The 18,986-nt window shown below is 54.8% G+C and overlaps 1 protein-coding gene across 2 annotated transcripts; it reads left to right on the top strand.

Moving 5' to 3' along the window:
- The first annotated feature begins 452 nt into the window (after positions 1–452).
- Positions 453–17,341, top strand: EMX1 (empty spiracles homeobox 1). Of its 2 annotated transcripts, none has more exons than XM_023224109.2 (3): positions 453–1,344; positions 7,297–7,481; positions 16,795–17,341. In XM_023224109.2, the coding sequence occupies exons 1-3, from the start codon at positions 825–827 to the stop codon at positions 16,960–16,962; spliced, it is 873 nt and encodes a 290-aa protein (XP_023079877.1). In that variant the 5' UTR covers positions 453–824; the 3' UTR covers positions 16,963–17,341. The 2 variants fall into 2 exon arrangements, with proteins under 2 accessions (XP_023079877.1, XP_023079878.2); XM_023224110.2 differs by having other exon boundaries at positions 924–1,348; positions 7,301–7,481; positions 16,795–16,962.
- The last annotated feature ends 1,645 nt before the right edge of the window (positions 17,342–18,986 follow it).

Raw genomic sequence — 18,986 nt, forward strand, 5'->3', positions numbered from 1 at the left:
CAGCTTCAGACCGCGGCCCAGGAGGCCGATAGTGGGTGAGTGGGAGAGTCCCGGAGAGCAGGGGAGCAAAAAGCTGGTTTTCGGGAAAACCAATATGTTGGACCCCAAACATCCACCCTCCTCTCGGATCCAAGTTCTCTGAGAACTGAAACGATATCCCAGGACGCATGGGAGAGTTAGGCTGAGCTACACACCGGAGAGGCGGGGGTTGGAGTTTACCCCCAGGCCCTTCGGACGCCTTCCTCGGCTCCCGCGTGGGTTGAGACGGCGGCAGCGGCCACCAGACTCAGCTAAAGGGCGGAGTCGCGAGGAGAAGCCAGTGGCGAGGGGAGGAGGAGGCCTGGATCTCCCCGCGAAGGCTCCAGTCCGGCTTTTGCCTCCGACTGCGGGCTCCCTCCCCACCCGCAGTCCCTCGCCCCGCCCCGCCCCGCCCCCCACCTTGGGGCAGGTGAGCGGCGGCCAATGGGCGAGCGCGGGGCAGGTGCCCGCTAACTCGCGCCTCGCAGCGCTGGGCTGCTGGGGCCGGGCAGGGCAGTGCGGGGACACCGGGGGCTGGGGTCGGTCCCAGCGGGACTCCGAAAGGAGGGAGCCGGGCTCAGCCCTCGGGCCTTACCGGCAGCTCGCAGCCTCGCACGGAGCCCGCGCCTGTGCGGGCGCCTGGAGCTGCCCGCTCCGCCGCAGCTGCCGCCGCGCCTGGCTGTACGCTGTGGCAGGACCCCGCGCTCGCTCGCTCACACACCCCTCGCCGCTCCGCGCCTGGCTCGCCCGCGGGGGCCGAGCGCAAGCGGGCGGGCGTGGGAGGTGAGGGGTGCGGGCGGGTGTGCATGTGCCTGGCTGGGTGCACACCCCGCACGGCGGCGGCGCCAGGACGCGGAGCGCTCCCCAGAGCCCGGCTGCCTAGCACAGCTCCCGCGGCTGCGACCATGTTCCAGCCCGCGGCCAAGCGCGGCTTTACCATAGAGTCCTTGGTGGCCAAGGACGGCGGCACCGGCGGGGGCACTGGCGGCGGGGGCGCGGGCTCCCATCTCCTGGCGGCGGCCGCCTCTGAGGAACCGCTCCGGCCCACGGCGCTCAACTACCCTCACCCCAGCGCGGCCGAGGCGGCCTTCGTGAGTGGCTTCCCTGCCGCGGCCGCCGCGGGCGCGGGCCGCTCGCTCTACGGTGGGCCAGAGCTCGTGTTCCCCGAGGCCATGAACCACCCCGCGCTGACCGTGCATCCGGCGCACCAGCTGGGCGCCTCCCCGCTGCAGCCCCCGCACTCCTTCTTCGGCGCCCAGCACCGGGACCCTCTCCATTTCTACCCCTGGGTCCTGCGGAACCGCTTCTTCGGCCACCGCTTCCAGGGTGAGTGCCCGCCGAGGCGGCCGGCCGGCGCCCGCGCTGCGGCGATGCGGGGGAGGCTCGGGGGCGCGCGGGGCCGTTCAGAAGTTACTGCCGGGAAGGCTGCAGGTCCGCGGAGGTAGATTCCCAAGCAGGGAACAGCCGTGCGGGCTCTACCCGCGCCTCTGCCGCGTTGGTCTCCCTCCCAGGAAAGCAGGTGGAGACCTCCAGGCTTTTCTAGAAAATACACCAGTTCGGACGCAAGCCCAGGCGCGTTGTCGGAGCCTCTACTGGCCCTCGCCACGGCCTGCCCAATTCTCTCTCCCGGCTGAGCCAGTCTTAGCCCAGAGTACAACTGCTCCCGCTCTCCATCCACCCGGCTTGACCTGGCACCACGCATCGCTCGCACGTCCACCACCACCTCCTAGACTTCAGCCTTCGCTGGCGCGTCAGGGCCGGGGAAAGTCCATCCGCGTGCTCCAGTTCTGTGGGAAGCAAGGGCAGCAGGGAGGGCGAGTCGTAGAGTTAATGTTCAGCGTGGAGGGCCTGGCTGTCTTGGGATATTTCTCAGCAACCTTGGCCCGACTTCTCGAAGTCACACGTGCCTCTCCTACCCAAGGTGGGGAAGGTTTGCAGTAAGCAAACTGGCTTGCGCCGTTGCTCGTCGCCTTTGGGAGGGAGCCTACCCGGCTGCTGGAGTACCGAGGACAGTTTTCCCGGGCAGGGGGCGGGGGCAGAGGGCTTTTAAGGTCGTAGCCCGTCCGAACCCCGGAGTTTGCACCCAGCAATCGGCTTGCTAATAAAGATCCTCCACTGGCCTTACACACACACACACACACACACACACACACACGTTTCAATTATTTGTCTTTCCCGGAGAAAAGAGAGTTGCATTTGTTGGAGTTCGTTTTCTTCCTTGAAATTTGTTGGAGTTTTTCTTTTCTTTTTTTTTTCTTTTTCTAAATTTTATTTTAAAGAGTGGCCTTGATTTGTACAGTCATCACTTTAGTTTACAGTTTTATTTTGTTAGTGTAGACCAGACCTCAGCCTTGTGAGAAGAGTCTATGGCCCAGAGCTAGGTAACCCGGCTTTTAGAGAAACAAATGAAAGGGACATGGCTGGAGCTTCGGCTCCGGGAGCTAATGTGACGGTCAGTAGTCTAGGTCTACAGTCAAGTAGATGTTTGGCACAGTTATTTAGATAATAAAATGAAAATTATCTCTTGACACTGACTTTCACAGAAAACCGCTTTCCCGGGTCCTGATTTGTCAGGCAATTTTTTCAGTCCCACCTGGCCAATAGATCCTGACTTGGCAGATGCCACAAAACCAGAGAATGTAATTACTAGAATAAGAATTGTTGTGGGCAGCCTTGTCTCCTCTTTGAAGATTTCAAAGACTTGCCCAAATCCAAATCCGAAAAAAACAAAAATGCCTACAATGTCATCTGCCTTGGGCAAGAGTTTCTGCCACTTAAAAATAAATGTTTACCGATAACATGAGGATGTCTTCAAAATTGAGCAATCTACCTTGGTCCTCCGTGGGCTCGATCCGAAGCCTGGGTCTCAAAACCTGGCGCCCAAGGGCCGAGTTGTAGTAGGGGCGGTGTGTGAGCCCACCGGCGGGCCGCCGCGGCCGAGGGGCTGGCGGGTTGGAGGCTGATGGAGGGTTAGGGGTTCGGAGGAGAGGGCGGGGCCGCTCCTAAGTCCTGTGGCCTCCAGGAGTTCAGCTTGTCCGGAGGCAGCATCCTGAGCCGCACCCTCGGCTTCGAATCCAGCCCCTGACGCCCTCCACACCGCGGTTCCCGCCTCCGGGCGCCGAGGGCCGGGGGCGCCTAGAGAAAAATCCAGCTCCAGCTCTGAGCGTCTCCAGACAGGCGAGGCGAGGCGGATAAATCCTTCGCAAAACCCTCCTGGAAATTGCCGCCGCTTCCTGAGCCATCAGTCCCAGCGGGTACGTTATCGAGTTGCACAAACAGTTGAATTTTTCTCTCAAGAACCGAGTCTGGACGCGGAGATGGAGCCAAGTGTGGCTGCATTTTCGGACCCGGAAATCCGTTGGGTACTGAAGCACTTTTCGAACCCTGAAGCGCTGTGGCTTCGCGGTCCATCGTCGCCGCTGCAGACGGACGCGCTCCCCGGCGGCTCCACGCCCTCCAGTCCCTGCCAGGCCTCGGGGCTAGGAGCCGAGCCGTCTCGGGCCCTCCGGCGCCGCGTTTTCTAGAGAACCGGGTCTCCGCGATGCTCATTTCAGCCCCGTTTTAATGCAACAAACGAAACCCCACACGAACGAAAAGGAACATGTCTGCGCTCTGTGCGCAGCGCTCGGGCGGCGCGGTCCCGGCGCGCAGGGAAGCGGCGTCTCCGCTAACCGAGGCGGTGGAAGGGGAAAAGCGAATGCGGAATCGTCCCGGACCCCGAAGGTCGGGGCCGCTCGCGAGGCCCTAAGGGGAGGAGCCGGCGAAGACCAGGAGTGGGCCGCATTTCGGTACTGTTTCCCCGAGATCAGGAACTTTCTGGGTCTAGGAGCAACGCCGGGAGGGGGGTGTAGAGACCCAGCGCCCCGGGACCCGCAACGACAATGGGCCGGAGCTTCCAAGGTCGCCTTTGTTCTGGCAGGAGGACGGAGAATGAGGTTGTCTCCGCCGCCTGTCCTACCTCTCCTTCTCCTAGCCCTAGGGCCCTCCGCCCAGCCGTCCGGCCCCAAGCCCCTGGCCGGCGGCGGCCTCTCCAGCGAACACTGCAGCTCGAATACTGCAGTTCGGACCCCGGGTGCTTCGGATGCCCAGCTCCTACCTCAAGCCTCCTCATTCCTGGGAGTCCCCAGTGCTAGTTCCCAGCCATTGCCTTGAAGGGGCCCTAAAAGAGTGACTGTAGAAAAATCGGAGGGGTAGGGAGGCCGGGGGTGGGGGGAGAGGGGTATTCATTTCCCTAGCTCCAGGGAAGGCCATACCAGTCCCTTTCCACTTTGCTAACTATCCTAGTCCGAAACTGACAGCCCGTTCTCACAGCCCGGAATTACTGCCTCCAAACAGGCCGCACTCCAGCCCCAAGTTTGTTCTGCCCTTGTGGTCCAGGCAAGGGAAACTGAACCCTTGATAGGGGTGGTTCAGGCCTCCTTCCCACAGGTCGGGGGGTGGGGGTGGGTACAGGTACTTGTGCACCTAAGGCATCACCCTTGTCTTTGCAGAAACATGTAGCAATTGATCTGTTTCTCAGGATGTTTGGTGTTGTACTGAACATCCTCTTTCTAACCGGGAAATGTCCTTATTCTTTTGGAATTAAATAACCTGTCATCACTTAGCATCTTGACTCATCCTGCAGTCTCCTGCTTCTCTGTGATGGGGTTAGAAGGACCCCTGTGTTTTTGCACTTGCATGTAAATATACCCTTTAGGAGACATGCTATCTACCACAACTGGACATGACAATGACCTGGGGCCATTTTCTCAGTAAGGTAGACCCAAAGCAACCTAGCATCCCCCTAAAATAACCAGACTTGAGGCAAAGGGGCATATATGTTGGGACAGAAGCTTGTTGCCTTCATCCTCTCATCTGGGTTTATAAAGACAAACACAGAGCACTCCACCACTCAGGTGACTGACATATACCACAGAATCGCAAAATAGTCACTAAGTGACAGACAGTGGGGCAGACTACAAACCTGCTTCCTCAGCCCCACACTGCCCTTCACACCTCTGCATCCTATTCACACACACTTACTGGGCTTCCCACACTGCAGCCTCACTTCTGACCAACCTGGGCCAGCCCAGCAGCTGAGGCCAAACCCTGCCAATGCTGGGATGAGCTAGGCGTTCTCTCTCCCTCTCTGGTTCATTTGTCCAGAGGAAACCACTACTGGGACTTCACCCAGGTTCATAACAATGTTGTTAAGGCAAGTTATTAACGTCAACAAGAAGCATTTGCTTTCCACCCACCTTTCCCTGGCCTACCTCACTTGGCCCCACCCCCAGAGACTTTAATCTTCCTTATTCCCCACCTGGAGCAGGCTCCATATTTTTCTGCTCTTTCCTCATCTCTGCCAGACCACCTTCCCTGACCATCTGTCTATTCCACTATCCCAAGTGAAACTTCTCTTCCTTCAGTCGGATCCGAGGGCCCTAGATCTGCCCCCACTTGAATAACCAAATGGGGTGTCCCTCACCCATCTCCCTGTGATGTGGTCCCACCATTTTTGTGGCCGCACAGATCCAATCAGTTGAAATTGATAAGATGACTGGAGGTTATTGACTGACCCCTCCCAGGCACTACCCCACAATCCTAGCAACTCTTTTCCACAGAAAACTCCAGCAAGAACTTTGCCTGTTTAGGTATCCACAGCCCAGAGACTTGGAGTAAGTAAGGTCAGGCAAGTTCCACCAACACAGTTACCTGGAGAGTTTTAGCTACAGCATCTCAATTATGTACTTTTGCTTCACTTACATAGATGTTTCCAGAGATGGAAGATGTTAACTGAATTATCCAGGTGATTGTCTTAGAGCAAAACAACAGGTCAAATCAAGTCCAACCAGTAGCTATCTCTGAAGAAATTAATTGGATCAGTCAGTCCCAAGAGCTAATTCTGTCAAAATATTCCATCTAGGGTTCTGTGTTGTTGGTGCGTCAGGAGGCTGTTATGTGCCCTTGCATGAGAATCCATGGGTGATTTTGTCAGGGCCTGTTTTGAGTCTTGTTAGCATGTGCAACCAAGCCAGAGATTGTGTGAGGGCCTAGTGGCCAGGGTGGGGGTGGGGGGTTCATTGAGACAGGGGCTGTGGGTAGAGGCTTGTTTTGGCATTGATAGTTTCTGACCCCATCTCCCCTACCCCAGCTTCATCCAGTCCAGTGTTATCCCTTCCTCCTGCATGTGGGAGCTGAGTCCCTATGCTGGCCAACATTTGCTAAGGGACAGTCACACTCTAAAAATCCTATACAGTAGATGGGAAAAAAAGACAGTAGGGAGGCTGGAACATATATTTACACACGCCCATGCAGAAACCAATATATCTATATCTATATATATTAGAGAGAAAGATGACATCTAGATATTTATACACATGTTTCTTTAGCAAGGGACTATTCAGGGATGAAGCAGGGATGAAGCTTTTCCCACCAGACAGTACTTGGAGTCTCCAGTGTGTGTGTTGGGGTAGGGGTTTGGGGGCTTACTCTAGAGGCTGGGTCTCTGGACAGCCAAGGCCTGGTGGAGAGAGAAGTGGAGAAAGGGGGAGAAGGAGCCTGACTTTCCACTTGCAGGTGCTGCCTGGACCACTGACCTAGCCACTGGCCTATTTATACCCTCTGCAAGACAGAGCTAGAGCCTGCTGGCAGGAGTTTTTAATGAGCTAGTAGCCTGAGCATTCAGCCGCAAGACTAGTGCAAGCAGGTGTGAAGGGATTGCTCCTTGGGTACCTGCTAGTTCTTGAATCTGTGTTTGGCAAAGGGGTGCCTGGCACCCCGCTGTTCCCCTTATCACCTTCCTGACCCCCGGCCCTGCCTCTACCCTGGGTCCTCTTGGAGGGAGATGCTTTGCGACCAGTTAACTAAAAGCAAATCGTTGGGACTGGCGGCCAGGGCAGCACCTCTGGGAAAGGGCGGAGAAAGAGCGCCAAGGGACTTTTCTTCGCCACCCTTTGGCCTCTTCCGCTGCCCCAGGCATTGTGGATTTGGGCTAGTCGGCGCCTTGTCCGGCCTGGACCCATCTCTTGGCCTAACAGAGGGATCTGGAGTGCTGTTATTCCCCGCGTACCCCCGCGGAGTGGCTCTCTAGTGTGGGGAGGTGTCGAGGAGGGGAGTGGACTTAGGGAGCGGGCGGCAAAAGGGCAAAGGGAGAAATGGCGTGTGTGTGCGTGTCAAGGAATGGAGAGGGCAGGGCGCGTGGGAGCAGGGCGGGAGGCTGGGCTCTGCCGGGCCCCGGCTCACGGCGCCCCTTCTCTCTGTCTGTACCTGCGTGTGTTGCCGTCGGCGGCGGGGCCGCAGCCAGCGACGTGCCCCAGGACGGGCTGCTTCTGCACGGCCCCTTCGCACGCAAGCCCAAGCGGATCCGTACGGCCTTCTCGCCCTCGCAGCTGCTGCGGCTGGAGCGCGCCTTCGAGAAGAACCACTACGTGGTGGGCGCCGAGCGGAAGCAGCTGGCCGGCAGTCTCAGCCTTTCCGAGACGCAGGTAATCACCCCCGGTCGCGGCCTGCCCTGCGCCCGGAGCCAGGGTCGAGATGAGGGTGCGCGGGTGCAGGAGAGGCCCTGAGCCCACCCCAGCCCAGCACCGCTGGGTTCCAAAAGGCCCCCATTCCTCGCGGCGCTGCAGTCAAGCCTGTCTTTAGAGCCCCTTCCTGGAGACTGCGTGCAGCCTGCTGAGGCCGCAGGACTTTTGTCCAGCGCTAAGGACCTAGCAGGAGGCAGAGTAAATGCAAACTGCATCCCGAGCCCGGCTCCCAAAGCTCCTCACAGAGGGACCAGGTTCTCTGGAGGAAGCGGGTCGCTTGGGGAGAGGGCAGCGCAGGCAGCACCGAGGCCACTGGAGCTGGCCCCAGCCCTGGCATTACTGCAGCCCTTTTCCCGCCACTATGCCGGGGCGCTCATAGTCCTGCGGGGAGCCAGTCCGCACTGGCCTTGCTGCTGTTCCTGGGCAAAACTGGCGGGGCCTTGGCTGTCCACCAGCCAAGGGAGGGTCTGGGGAGAAAGCTCAGGTGTCCTCAGACTACCAACAGAGGGGCTTAGCCAGGGAGGGGCCAGCTCCTGCTTGGGGCCCGAGGGTTCCTCTGATCCGGCCCAGGCCGTCTGGTAGGGCTGTGGAAGCCACGGTGTGCGCGCGCAGAGCATTTGAGGGGCCTGGGCATGGTGGGAAATAGACCCCGGGTACGCAGGGGCTGCTCTGAATCACTGGAAACGCTGTCGAATGGGAGAAGGAATAAACCCCAACGGCGTCTGGGCTTGAACTGAGTGAAATTAACAATTACCGTGTAGTGTTTTTGTAAATGATCATTAATTTAAGGGAAAAAATTAAAGAATTAGATGAAAGTTATAGGGAGGTGGATTTGGGTTCATTGTAAGTAGACTTTGCCATGAATAAATGCTGCCTGGGGATCACTGCATAAGCTCCTGGTCCACCCGGGTTCGACGTGTTGGAGTGGGGCTCAGCGACCCTCAGCCTAGCTGCTGCCCTGGAGCTGGATTTCAGTCTCTGGATGGGCCTTGCGTGCCTGCTGGCTCCCAGAGTTGCGAGAGGCCGGCTCCACGGTCCCCCAGCTACCTCCCGGCTGACTTTTCACCTTCCGCTGCCCTTTTTCTCGTGGTCTCGCCCCTACTACACCATCGTCCCCTCCCAAATCCCGGGCAGTGAGAAGATGCCCGGCATGGGGGGCAGCCGGAGCCTCCCTTTAGCAGCCAAAGTAGGAAGGGGGCTTAGTGAGGGAGCCTAGACCCAAACTTCATCCCCAGCTTTCTTCGGCGGACCTCACCCTCTCCTCCTTTGGTGGCATTATTGGCATCTATTGTCATATCTGTCTGATGCCCCACTTAACAATCTACAAATCGCTCATGGGTCGGAGGCAGGACCCGTGCGTTTTCAGACATGCTTGCTGGGCTGTTCTAACTGCAGGGGAAAAGCTTACAAAACAAGAGTTAATTTTAAAAACGTTTCAAAGAAAGATATGTTTTTAAAATATAAGTTAATAAAATAACACTCCCTTTTCCCTCCGGTCAGTGTTTTAAAATTATTGTTTGAAACAAGGTGTTAGTTTAAGAATGGTGTTTATAATTAACCTCATTTAAAAAGTAATATTTATTAAATTTTAATTGCAGAAGTGTAAGAAAACAAAAATGGTTTTTAATCCTACCACCCACAGATTAACACTTGTTGAAATAATGTCATTGCTTTTAAACTTTCAATTTTTTAGCTCAGTGAGAGCATTTTTAATTAACTCTCTTTCAAACTGAACCTAGATGCCTGTCAATATTTGCTCCTAACAATGCCAGTTAGTAAACGGACTGATTGTTTCTTTCATTTTTATTATGAGACATTTCAAACATATATTTAAAATGAAACCAGATAGAATAACATAAATGTATCCAGCTTCATTAACTATCAAAACTTAGAGTTAATCTTCTTCCCATCTGTAAATGAGCTGCTTTTTGCATATGGTACAACAGAAAGAATGAGGGGAGGTTTTAGCCTGAGGAACCTCCCGTGGCAGCCTGTCCTTCCAGGTGAAGACCCGGAGATGGAGAGATGGATTGGGCAGAGCTTCCCAGGTGGGCAAACACCATTTTAAATACCTGCCTCCCTGCTAACTTACTGTGTAACCCTGGGCAAGTCACTTAACCTCTCTGAGCTCTGGTTTCCTCATCGAGAAAATAGGTTGTTTAATGACTAAAGTTACCTCATATGAGCTCAAATAATATTAACCCCCGTCCCCCGTCCCTTTAAGGTAGTAGGTTGGATTAGAAGCATAAGAAGATCCAAACCTGGGTGTCCTCTTAGTCCAGTGTTTTTCCTGCCTTATGCAGTTTCCATCATCAACACTGTCTTTCTGTTGCCCTCATAACTTATCATTTAGAGCCAGGCTATATAATTAACTACTTCTCTATCCACCTCTTGGTACTTACCAGGCAAGCTTACCTGTCATTTCCAGCTATCAGCTATTTGTCAGGCATCAGTCACCCCCATCAACCCCCCTGCCATGCATTTCTACCGTTAATATCTGTATCTGTCTCTCAGAGCTCTCTAATCTGTCCCTCCCCGTGGCTGTTTTACATCTAGCCATCTACTTCTGTCTGCTCTCATTAAACTGCCTCCCCAAAACTGGCTAATTTATATTTCCGATTTTCTATTAATTATATGTTCTTCCTAACAATAAGAACTATTTACCCATTTGTTCATTATCTTTGTCATCTACTTTACCTTCCGTGTGTCCACCGTTCATCTCAAACTTCATCGAGCTATTTAGCAACTGACAAACAGTATATCCATATGTCTGGTAATGGTTATCTATTATCTTGTTAGCTCTGGCTTTGTCTTCTCTCTGGGTCTGGGCCTCGGTTTCTGTAACTGTGAGATTGAATGACACAAATTCCAGGGTTTTTTCTAGCCCTGAGTTTCTGTGGCTCCTCTACATTCTACTTCTCTGTGTTTCTGTATACTCCCTCCTCCACATTCTCAGAGCTCACCACAACCCCTGCCTATCATGATTTACATCAAACTTTGTTGTTATTACTTAATTATCTGCCATGTCCAAACATCAATCTGTAGACCAGCAGCATGCATCTCTCAGGGAGATCTTAAAATACAGATTTCTGGGCCTCACCCAGGAGATTCTCTTAGGAAGTCCAGGATAGGGTGCAGGAAAAAGTTTAAAAACAGTTCTTAGGGTGATCATGATGAGTAACAGGCCTGAGCATCCTGGCTCTGGGAGGCAGAGGCCAAGCCTGTCTATTTCTCACAGGGCCCAGCTCAGTGCCCGGGATGGAGTAGATGCTCAATAAACATGTATTGAATTAATGAGCACATTTCTCTTTGCCCATACAAATACACACTAACTTTATCAATCATTCCCCTTGCTCTCTGCTGTCACTGCTCCCTCCCTGTCCCTCTCCTTCTATTTTTCCCTTGTACTTTCACAGCTGATTGTTGATTTAAATTATGCATATACCAGTTTGTGGATTAAACTTCTCGGAGGGTTACTCAGATCAGTAAGTGTGTGAGCTCTTAATCCAGAGCTCAGAGGTCGGTGCACTCCCAAAACTTCAGCCGGGTGCTGGGACGTGGGCAAACTGGGTGACTATATATGTTTAGTGGGAGAGGGGGTATTTGTGCTGGGATAGCCAGTGCCTCAATCTAGCAGGTGAGGGAAGAGCCCTGGGCAAGGGCTAGTTCTCCCTTCAGGTTCTAATGACTTGTTCCTCACTGCTTCGGTGCCACCCTGTAGTATGACCAAGAAGGTACCAGTCTAAGCTTCAGTCCTGGTGGCTGGTTGGGCAGACCTGGGCCTGGGTCATTGCAGAGGCTCAAGTTTAATAAGTGTGTGTAATGGGTGTGTGCAACATGTGCCTGCCCACCATGTGGGGCACCAGCGGGCTTCATGTGATTGATGCCCAAAGGTCAGATGACAGCATAGGTACACACTGGATGCCATTAGGCAGTCACATGACATGGAGTGCAGCTTGCATGCTTCAGTGTGTGTTTGTGTGTGTCGGGGGTAGGGGTAAGTTAGTTTTAGGGGGAGTGAGAGAAAGCACCTGGTTGCTCCAGGCTGATCAACTGGTCAGTGTTTCCAGCTACTCCTTCTGCTCTGAAGAGATCAGCAGGTGTTTCTTGACCTTGTCTGGGTTAGAGTTTAGCTGAGCAGTGAGGGCAAAGGGTACAGAAACGTGGTCTGTGGCTCTGAAGATTGCTCACTGAGTGATGAAGGCTAAGTGCCAAGCTTGCACACTTGTGAAGCATGCACAGGATGAATGACTAGGGTCCCCTTGAGGTCACAGCTGTGGGCTGAGGGGTATCAGGATAGAAATGCTTGAGAAGATGGCTCTGGGAGGCCTCAGACCTGGAAGGCTTGGGGGGATGCTTAGGATCCTACGTTGGAGGGAAAGAAGGGGAGGGTTTGAGGCAGGCAGATGAAGATAGAGCAGGAGCTGTCAAGACCAGCCACCATCTTGGAGTCCAAGGCAGGGAGATCTTGGGAGGCAGGAGTTACAGTCACCTGCCTATGGCTTTTTCCCCTCAGAGGCATGGAAAGGAGGATTTGGAGGGTCCTTTCCTGCTCTGGAATGTTCTGCCCTTAGAGGGATGGATAAGAGGGGGATATCCAAGTGACCTGAATTTTAGGAAGAAATCAAGAGACATTTGTTCCTAGCTCACGGTGTGTCCATATCTCTTGTCTAAGTCTTGGCTTTTCTTCAAGAACTTCTGCATCTCATGTTCTAGGAGTCCTGTGTGGGAGGATGAGGGGGAGATAAAGGAGATTAGAGTGGTTCTGTGAGGAGCTGGGACTGGGGACATGTCCTGAGGTAAATTTTATGATGTCTCCCTGAGAGAGAGAAAGGAAGGGTCCAGGCTGGGCTGAAAGAGGAGGAGACAGGGAGGCTTAGGGAGATTATGGTTATGGTTGGTGAGGAGCTGGAGGTGACCTCAGCTTACTGGGGTGAAGGTTGAACTTAGCATGGCATTGGGCTTGACTTCGAGAATGGGAACAGCCCACATGATCAAATGATAGGAAATGGGTCCCCAGGGAAGAGAGTAGGCTGAAGGGCGACTTGATTGATGTCTCCAGGCTCCTGTCCATTCTGGGATATTTGAAATCTTTGACAACAGGACACTTACTCACCTGAAAGTGTGCAGGGGCCTGGAGCCACAGACCTTTCCATTTGCAGGAGTGGTGAAAAAGAAGGCATCCAGACCTCGTTCATTCAAAATAGATTATTCCAAAGTAAAGTCTGATTCGTTCTGAAATATTGGCTGGAGCTGTAGTTTGCTTGTTTGTTAGTTCATTTTCCCCTTTGTTCTTGCATGCATGTCTTCATTCATTAATGCATACATTGATCAATCCTCTAGCAAATTGATTCATTCATCCATAGCAGTTTCACCTTCTTCATTCTGCCTGACTCAAGCCAACCCTTCTTCCACCCAGCAGTAGGTCTCCCTCCTCCAACTTCCCCTAAAAGTGGCCAATCCAATTTACCATGTGGAATATTAAAAACTGGCCCTCTTGCAAAAGTGTCCACAAAACTAAGAAAAAGATCCTGTCTCTCTATCATTGAGCACTTCTCGAACCCTTTGCTGATTAGAATTCTGCCCCTCTTCTATTCATTTTCTCCTGTTTTCCAGGTCTGGCCCAGGTACCTCTTGCCTAGAGCATAGGCCTGTCCAGCCAGATGACTATACATGGAACATGTCCTCTGGGCAGGGCACTGGGACTAACATACCACTTTGGTTCTCCAGTCTCATAGTCTGGTGAGGAGACAGATGTAAATAAGTAAATTAGTGCACAGTGGGAGTCACTGTTACTGAAACTGGGAAGAGGTACTAAGGAACTACAGGCAGGTGATAGGGCAGGCCCATCAAGGAACATCAGGTCAGTGTCTTGAAGGCTAAGGAGAGTATTCCAGGTTAGGTAACTCAGGAGAACAGAGACTTTTGGAAGGATCTGGCCTCTGAGAAACTGAGACGTTCAGTGAAGTGAGGACTTGGGAGACCACAAGGGACCTCTTGCTACAGTAGAGAGGTCAGAGTGGGCAAGGGGTCCTCCAGCCAACATTCCAACTGTACCTTGGGGCTTAGAGAGAGGTGAGTAGTGTGTTTGTGTTGGGGATGGGGAGGCATGTGCAGGACAGATCCAGCCTCCAAGCCACACCGTATGATCCAGCTCCTTTCCAGGGCCTGTGTTCTCTAGGGAAGGGGGTCTGGAGGATCCAGAGTTGCCTGTAGGTTGGAGAGGTCATGAAATGTCACTCTCATCTCCTAATACCCTCAGAGCCCAGTTCCTTTTCTTTTACCAAGTAAAAAATAACTACCATTATTAATAATCTATTAAGGAAAATTCAGAAAAGTAGAAAGAAGAAAGAAACATCACCCACACTTTGGGTACATTTCCTTCTAGTCTTTTTTCCCCGTGTGTAGATTTTGTTTTTCTATGGTTATGATCACACCGTGCCAGCCCTGTGCATCCTGGCGTTTCCACTAATGCTATGAAGTCATAAGCACCACCCTGTTATTGCAGTCTTTGTCAACAGCATCTGGACACTCAGCCCAAGGCTGTTCTCCGGAAGATGGCCAGGCTGCACAGGGAGAGGGTTTATGTCCCTGCGTCTAGAGAGATGCCTACTTGACCCCAGTATTTTTCATGGAGAAAATACGCAGAATCACCTTTCACTTGGGTGCCCTAGGAAGCTGCCTCTGGCCTATCCTGTGCCTGAAGTCGCCATCCAAAGCTTTCCTTCTTTGAGCCAGTGTTGCTAGACAAGGGCAGCATGCTGGGCCCATCCCACTACAGGCCAATGTGACCGTCAGTCTCCTTCCTGAAGGACACTTGGAAATGCGTGTGGAAGGAGGAAGGTACAGAAAAGGGCCCTTGGTCCCTGGTACTGCCTGCATTACCTGACGGTCACCTTCGGCCAGCCCACTTGGGCTTCTCAGGAATGACGCCCCGGCCCTGCATCCGGCCCTGAGTCACGCGCAGGAGGCAGGGTGAGCTCACCCGCCCACTGGCTGGCACAGTCACAGCAGGCTCCAGGGTGGGGGGCAGGGGCCAGGCTGCTGCCAAATGGTTGTGCTGAGAACCACCCAGGGTCCAGGTGGCCCTGCGCCCACAGATAGGTGGGCTTGGAGTCCGGCAGCCTGTGCCCAGAGCCTCTGCCATCCTCCACAGCCGGCCTACGTGAGATATGCAGGGTATGGGTTTGGAAATGAGGGGAGAATCCCCTTGCCCTCACTCCATCCATCGAGGCTGGGCACCAACCCTTCCTGGGCCAGCTTTCCAGCCCCTGGCTGGCTGCTCTGCAAGCACTCAGTGCCAGCTACCCCCATCCCCGTGCCAGTGCTCTAAAATCAGTGCTCTCAAACCAGAGCGGATGGCACAGTGGAAGTCCTGGCAAGAAGAGACTGTGAGGGGAGGTCCTGGGGTAGGTGGGACAGAGAGGACTGCCTGGGAAGGGTGTAGGGGAAGCACCTCCTGGGCATGAAACCATCTGCAGGGCACAGGGGCCAGGTCTGCCTCTGGATGCACTGCTTGGCCTTGTGGCTAAGGCCTGTGCTTTACCCAGTTCTCTAGGAGCAGGGCCTGGACCTAGCAGTCTTTCTGAGGCCTGCCCTCAGCCCTGCCCAGGGTTCAAGGATCTCCCCTTAGCATCATTGCTGCTGCCAAAACTAAGAGGCTACCCACCATTCCTCACCCGCAACTCTGCCACGCAGCACCGTCTGCACAGCTGCAGTTGGCCACACCTACTTGCTTTTGAATGTGCTGTCATTTCCTGGAAACCGTCCGGGCCTTGGAGCCTGCCCTCTGCACCTCCTCCCCCAGGGGCCCTCTGGAGCAAGAATCCAGGAGGTGCCCTGGTGCTGCAAGAGTCCCCAGAACATTTCTTCTATGCATGAAGGACTGAAGCCCCGAGGGGGAAGGGACTTAGCTGAGAATCAGTATCCAGGATCCTCCTGCCAACACTGAAGACGGTGTGGATCTGGCCTGACTCTGCAAAGCCAAGTAAAGAACCACGGAGTCAGGGAGAGTTGACAGATGAAGGCTTTCTCCACAGCCCACAAGCACTAAGGCCAGGCCAGGAGCCAGGACAAGCCTCCCAGATTATACATGAGAGGACATGAAGGGCTGTGTCCTGGACACTGAACAGATACCGGAGGAGGAGGGAAGAGAGGCTTCCTGGAGGAGATGGCTTAGAACCATAGCCCTGTCCTCTGCCTCATGCCTCCTCCAACATGGAGGATGGCTGTCCAGGTTCTGTTTGAACCCCACCCCGTACCTTGCCAGGGCTCTCACTGCCAGACACAGAAGAGGGGGCTCCCTGGGTTCAAAGTGGAGCTCGCTTCTGTCCCCTGGGCTTCTCCTGACTGTTCCTTGTGTGACCTGTTCCCACATCTGGATGGGCTGCAGGAGCCAGTGCTGTGGGGACAGAAGGTCTAGAGCTGCCCGTGAAGGGCAGAACACTGCCCTCAGACCCGCCTCCTCCCTGTCCTTGTCTGTCCAAGGAGAATGAGGCCTCACTACCCTGAGGAGCTGGCACCTGAGGGACAAGGCCCCCCACCCGCCCAGCTCCAGCCTCTACAGCTCCACTTCTGATGAGGGGTGGGAGAGAGCTACATGAGGTTGCTAAGAAAGCCTCCCCTGAAGAAGGAGACCACACAGTGTGTGAGGTTGGAGTCTCTAGCAGTGGGTTCTGTGCCCCCAGGGGTAGTCTGGCTGTCCAGGCACTGCTCTTGGTATAAACACCACCCCTGGTTATGAAACCATGCCCACTCTGCCTGTGTATGGGAAAGAGCATGGGGCTGGCCCATGGGGTGGTGTCCACTTTAGGCCCTGTGGGAGCTCATGGGAACCCACGCAGTGGGTCATAGGCTCCCTCATTTACTACTCACATCCACTCTGTGAAGGAGCGATTATGATCTCTCCCCTAGAAACTCGTGGAGTCCCAGGTCTGCCGGCTTCCAGAGCCTGCGCTCCTCCACCTTGGCTTGGCTTTGCTGGGGCTAGAGGAGCTGGGATGCGCAGCAGCTCTGTGACCCTTTGTTTGAGAGGAACAGGAAAAACATCCTTCTCTCTGGCCCACTGTGTCCTCTTCCTGCCCCGCCATCCCCTTCTGTGAATGTTAGACCCATGGGGGCAGCTGGCCAGAGGGGACCCCGACCTGGGGGCCCTAACCCTATGTAGCCTTGGCCTTCCCATCAGGCTCTCAGCTCGGCCTGAGTGTTGAGGCCCCAGTGGCTGCTCTGGGGGCCTCCTGAGTTTCTCATCCGTGCCCCTCCCTCCCTGGCCCAGGTGAAGGTGTGGTTCCAGAACCGGAGGACAAAGTACAAACGGCAGAAGCTGGAGGAGGAAGGGCCTGAGTCCGAGCAGAAGAAGAAGGGCTCCCATCACATCAACCGGTGGCGCATCGCCACGAAGCAGGCCAATGGGGAGGACATCGATGTCACCTCCAATGACTAGGGTGGGCAACCACAAACCCACGAGGGCAGAGTGCTGCTTGCTGCTGGCCAGGCCCCTGCGTGGGCCCAAGCTGGACTCTGGCCACTCCCTGGCCAGGCTTCGGGGAGGCCTGGAGTCATGGCCCCACAGGGCTTGAAGTCCGGGGCTGCCATTGACAGAGGGACAAGCAATGGGCTGGCTGAGGCCTGGGACCACTTGGCCTTCTCCTCGGAGAGCCTGCCTGCCTGGGCGGGCCCGCCCGCCACTGCAGCCTCCCAGTTGCTCTCCGTGTCTCCAATCTGCGTTTCTGTTTTAATTTATTTTCCAGGCACCACTGTAGTTTAGTGATCCCCAGTGTCTCCCTTCCCTATGGGAATAATAAAAGTCTCTCTCTTAATGACACGGGCATCCAGCTCCAGCCCCAGAGCCTGGGGTGGTAGATTCTGGCTCTGAGGGCCAGTGGGGGCTGGTAGAGCAAATGCGTTCAGGGCCTGGGAGCCCGGGTGGGGTACTGGTGGAGGGGGGCAAGGGTAATTCATTAACTCCTCTCTTTTGTTGGGAGACCCTGGTCTCTACCTCCAGCTCCACAGCAAGAGAAACAGGCTAGACATAGGGAAGGGCCATGCTGTATCTTGAGGGAGGACAGGCCCAGGTCTTTCTTAACATATTGAGGGGTGGGAATCAGGCCCAGGTAATTCAGTGGGAGACAGAGAGTGCTTCCCTCTGCCTAGAGACTCTGGTGGCTTCTCCAGTTGAGGAGAAACCAGAGGAAAGGGGAGGATTGGGGTCTGGGGGAGGGAACACCACTCACAAAGGCTGACGGTTCCAGACCGAAGTCGTGGGCCCACCAGGATGCTCACCTGTCCTGGGAGAACCCCTGGGCAGGTTAAGACTGCAGAGACAGGGCTTAAGGCTGAGCCTGCATCCAGTCCCCAGTGACTCAGGGCCTCCTCAGCCCAAGAAAGAGCAACGTGCTGGGACCTGCTGAGCTCTTATGTTCACCCGCCCTTCTGTTTGTCCCACTTGTCAGGATGAAGGTTTCCTGACAAGCATATCTGCATTCCTAAGTCTTTCCCTTACGACATCCAGACCCCTCTTTCTTCTTCACCCGCCATGTGCTCATGAAACCTCTGCTCTTTGGCCTCCATGCCACCATTCTGCTGGTGCTGACAGTCACCAACTACAGTCACTGGCCACTCCCTTGTGGCCAAACTCAACCACTTCCTGTCTGGGTTCACCTGCTCCCCGATCTGTTGGCCATGCCCTCCTGGATTCTCCCACCCTGCTCTGCCTTCATTTCGGTAGCTCTGACGACTCCTCCAGCCTGAGCTCATTCAGTGTCATCCATGCCTTGTCACCTCTGGCCACACCCAGGTCAGTCCTTGCTCTCCCTGCCTCCTCATTGTGCCCTCTGCCTCGGGGGCTCACATCCACTTCCAGGACTTCTCTTTGGCTCCCTGGTCTGTGTCTTTAGCTGACCTCTGCTGAGCTGCAGACCCATCAAGCCAGCTGCCTGGTCCACCCCCTGCCCCTCAGCACCTCAAAGCCAATCCATCCACAGCAGGACTCACCTCCCCATCTGTGCTTCTCCAGGATGACCCACCTCGGCAAAAAGCATTAGCCATGTACACAGTTTCCCAAGCTACAGGAAACCTGGGAATCTTCCTCAAGCTTCCTCTCCTCTTCCCCAGCCCCATCCATTCCCATCTGGTGGGTTGAGTCTAGACTGGCTTCCCAACCACACCTCCCTAGTGCAGCCCCCCCGCTGCCCCCCTGTCCAGCTCCTGCCACTGGCCTGGCCTGGGCCCTGCTCCTCTAGGGAGATTTCTGTGAATGTCAAGGATGAGGCCCACTTCAGAGGAGGCCCTCCATGCTGCAGCTAGATTTCTCTTCCTTGCACCCAAACAGGGCAGAGTCACCCCCTTCTGAGCCCCTCTGCCCCTCTTCTTGCCTTGCTCCTGGTACCCTTTGCTTCAGCGTCCCCATCCCTGTCCCTGAGGGAGCCACAGGTTTTCCCTGTGCTGTGCCTTCGCTCATGCTGTTCT

The sequence above is a fragment of the Piliocolobus tephrosceles genome, chromosome 15, assembly GCF_002776525.5.
Source record: "Piliocolobus tephrosceles isolate RC106 chromosome 15, ASM277652v3, whole genome shotgun sequence".
Classification (NCBI taxonomy): domain Eukaryota; kingdom Metazoa; phylum Chordata; class Mammalia; order Primates; family Cercopithecidae; genus Piliocolobus; species Piliocolobus tephrosceles.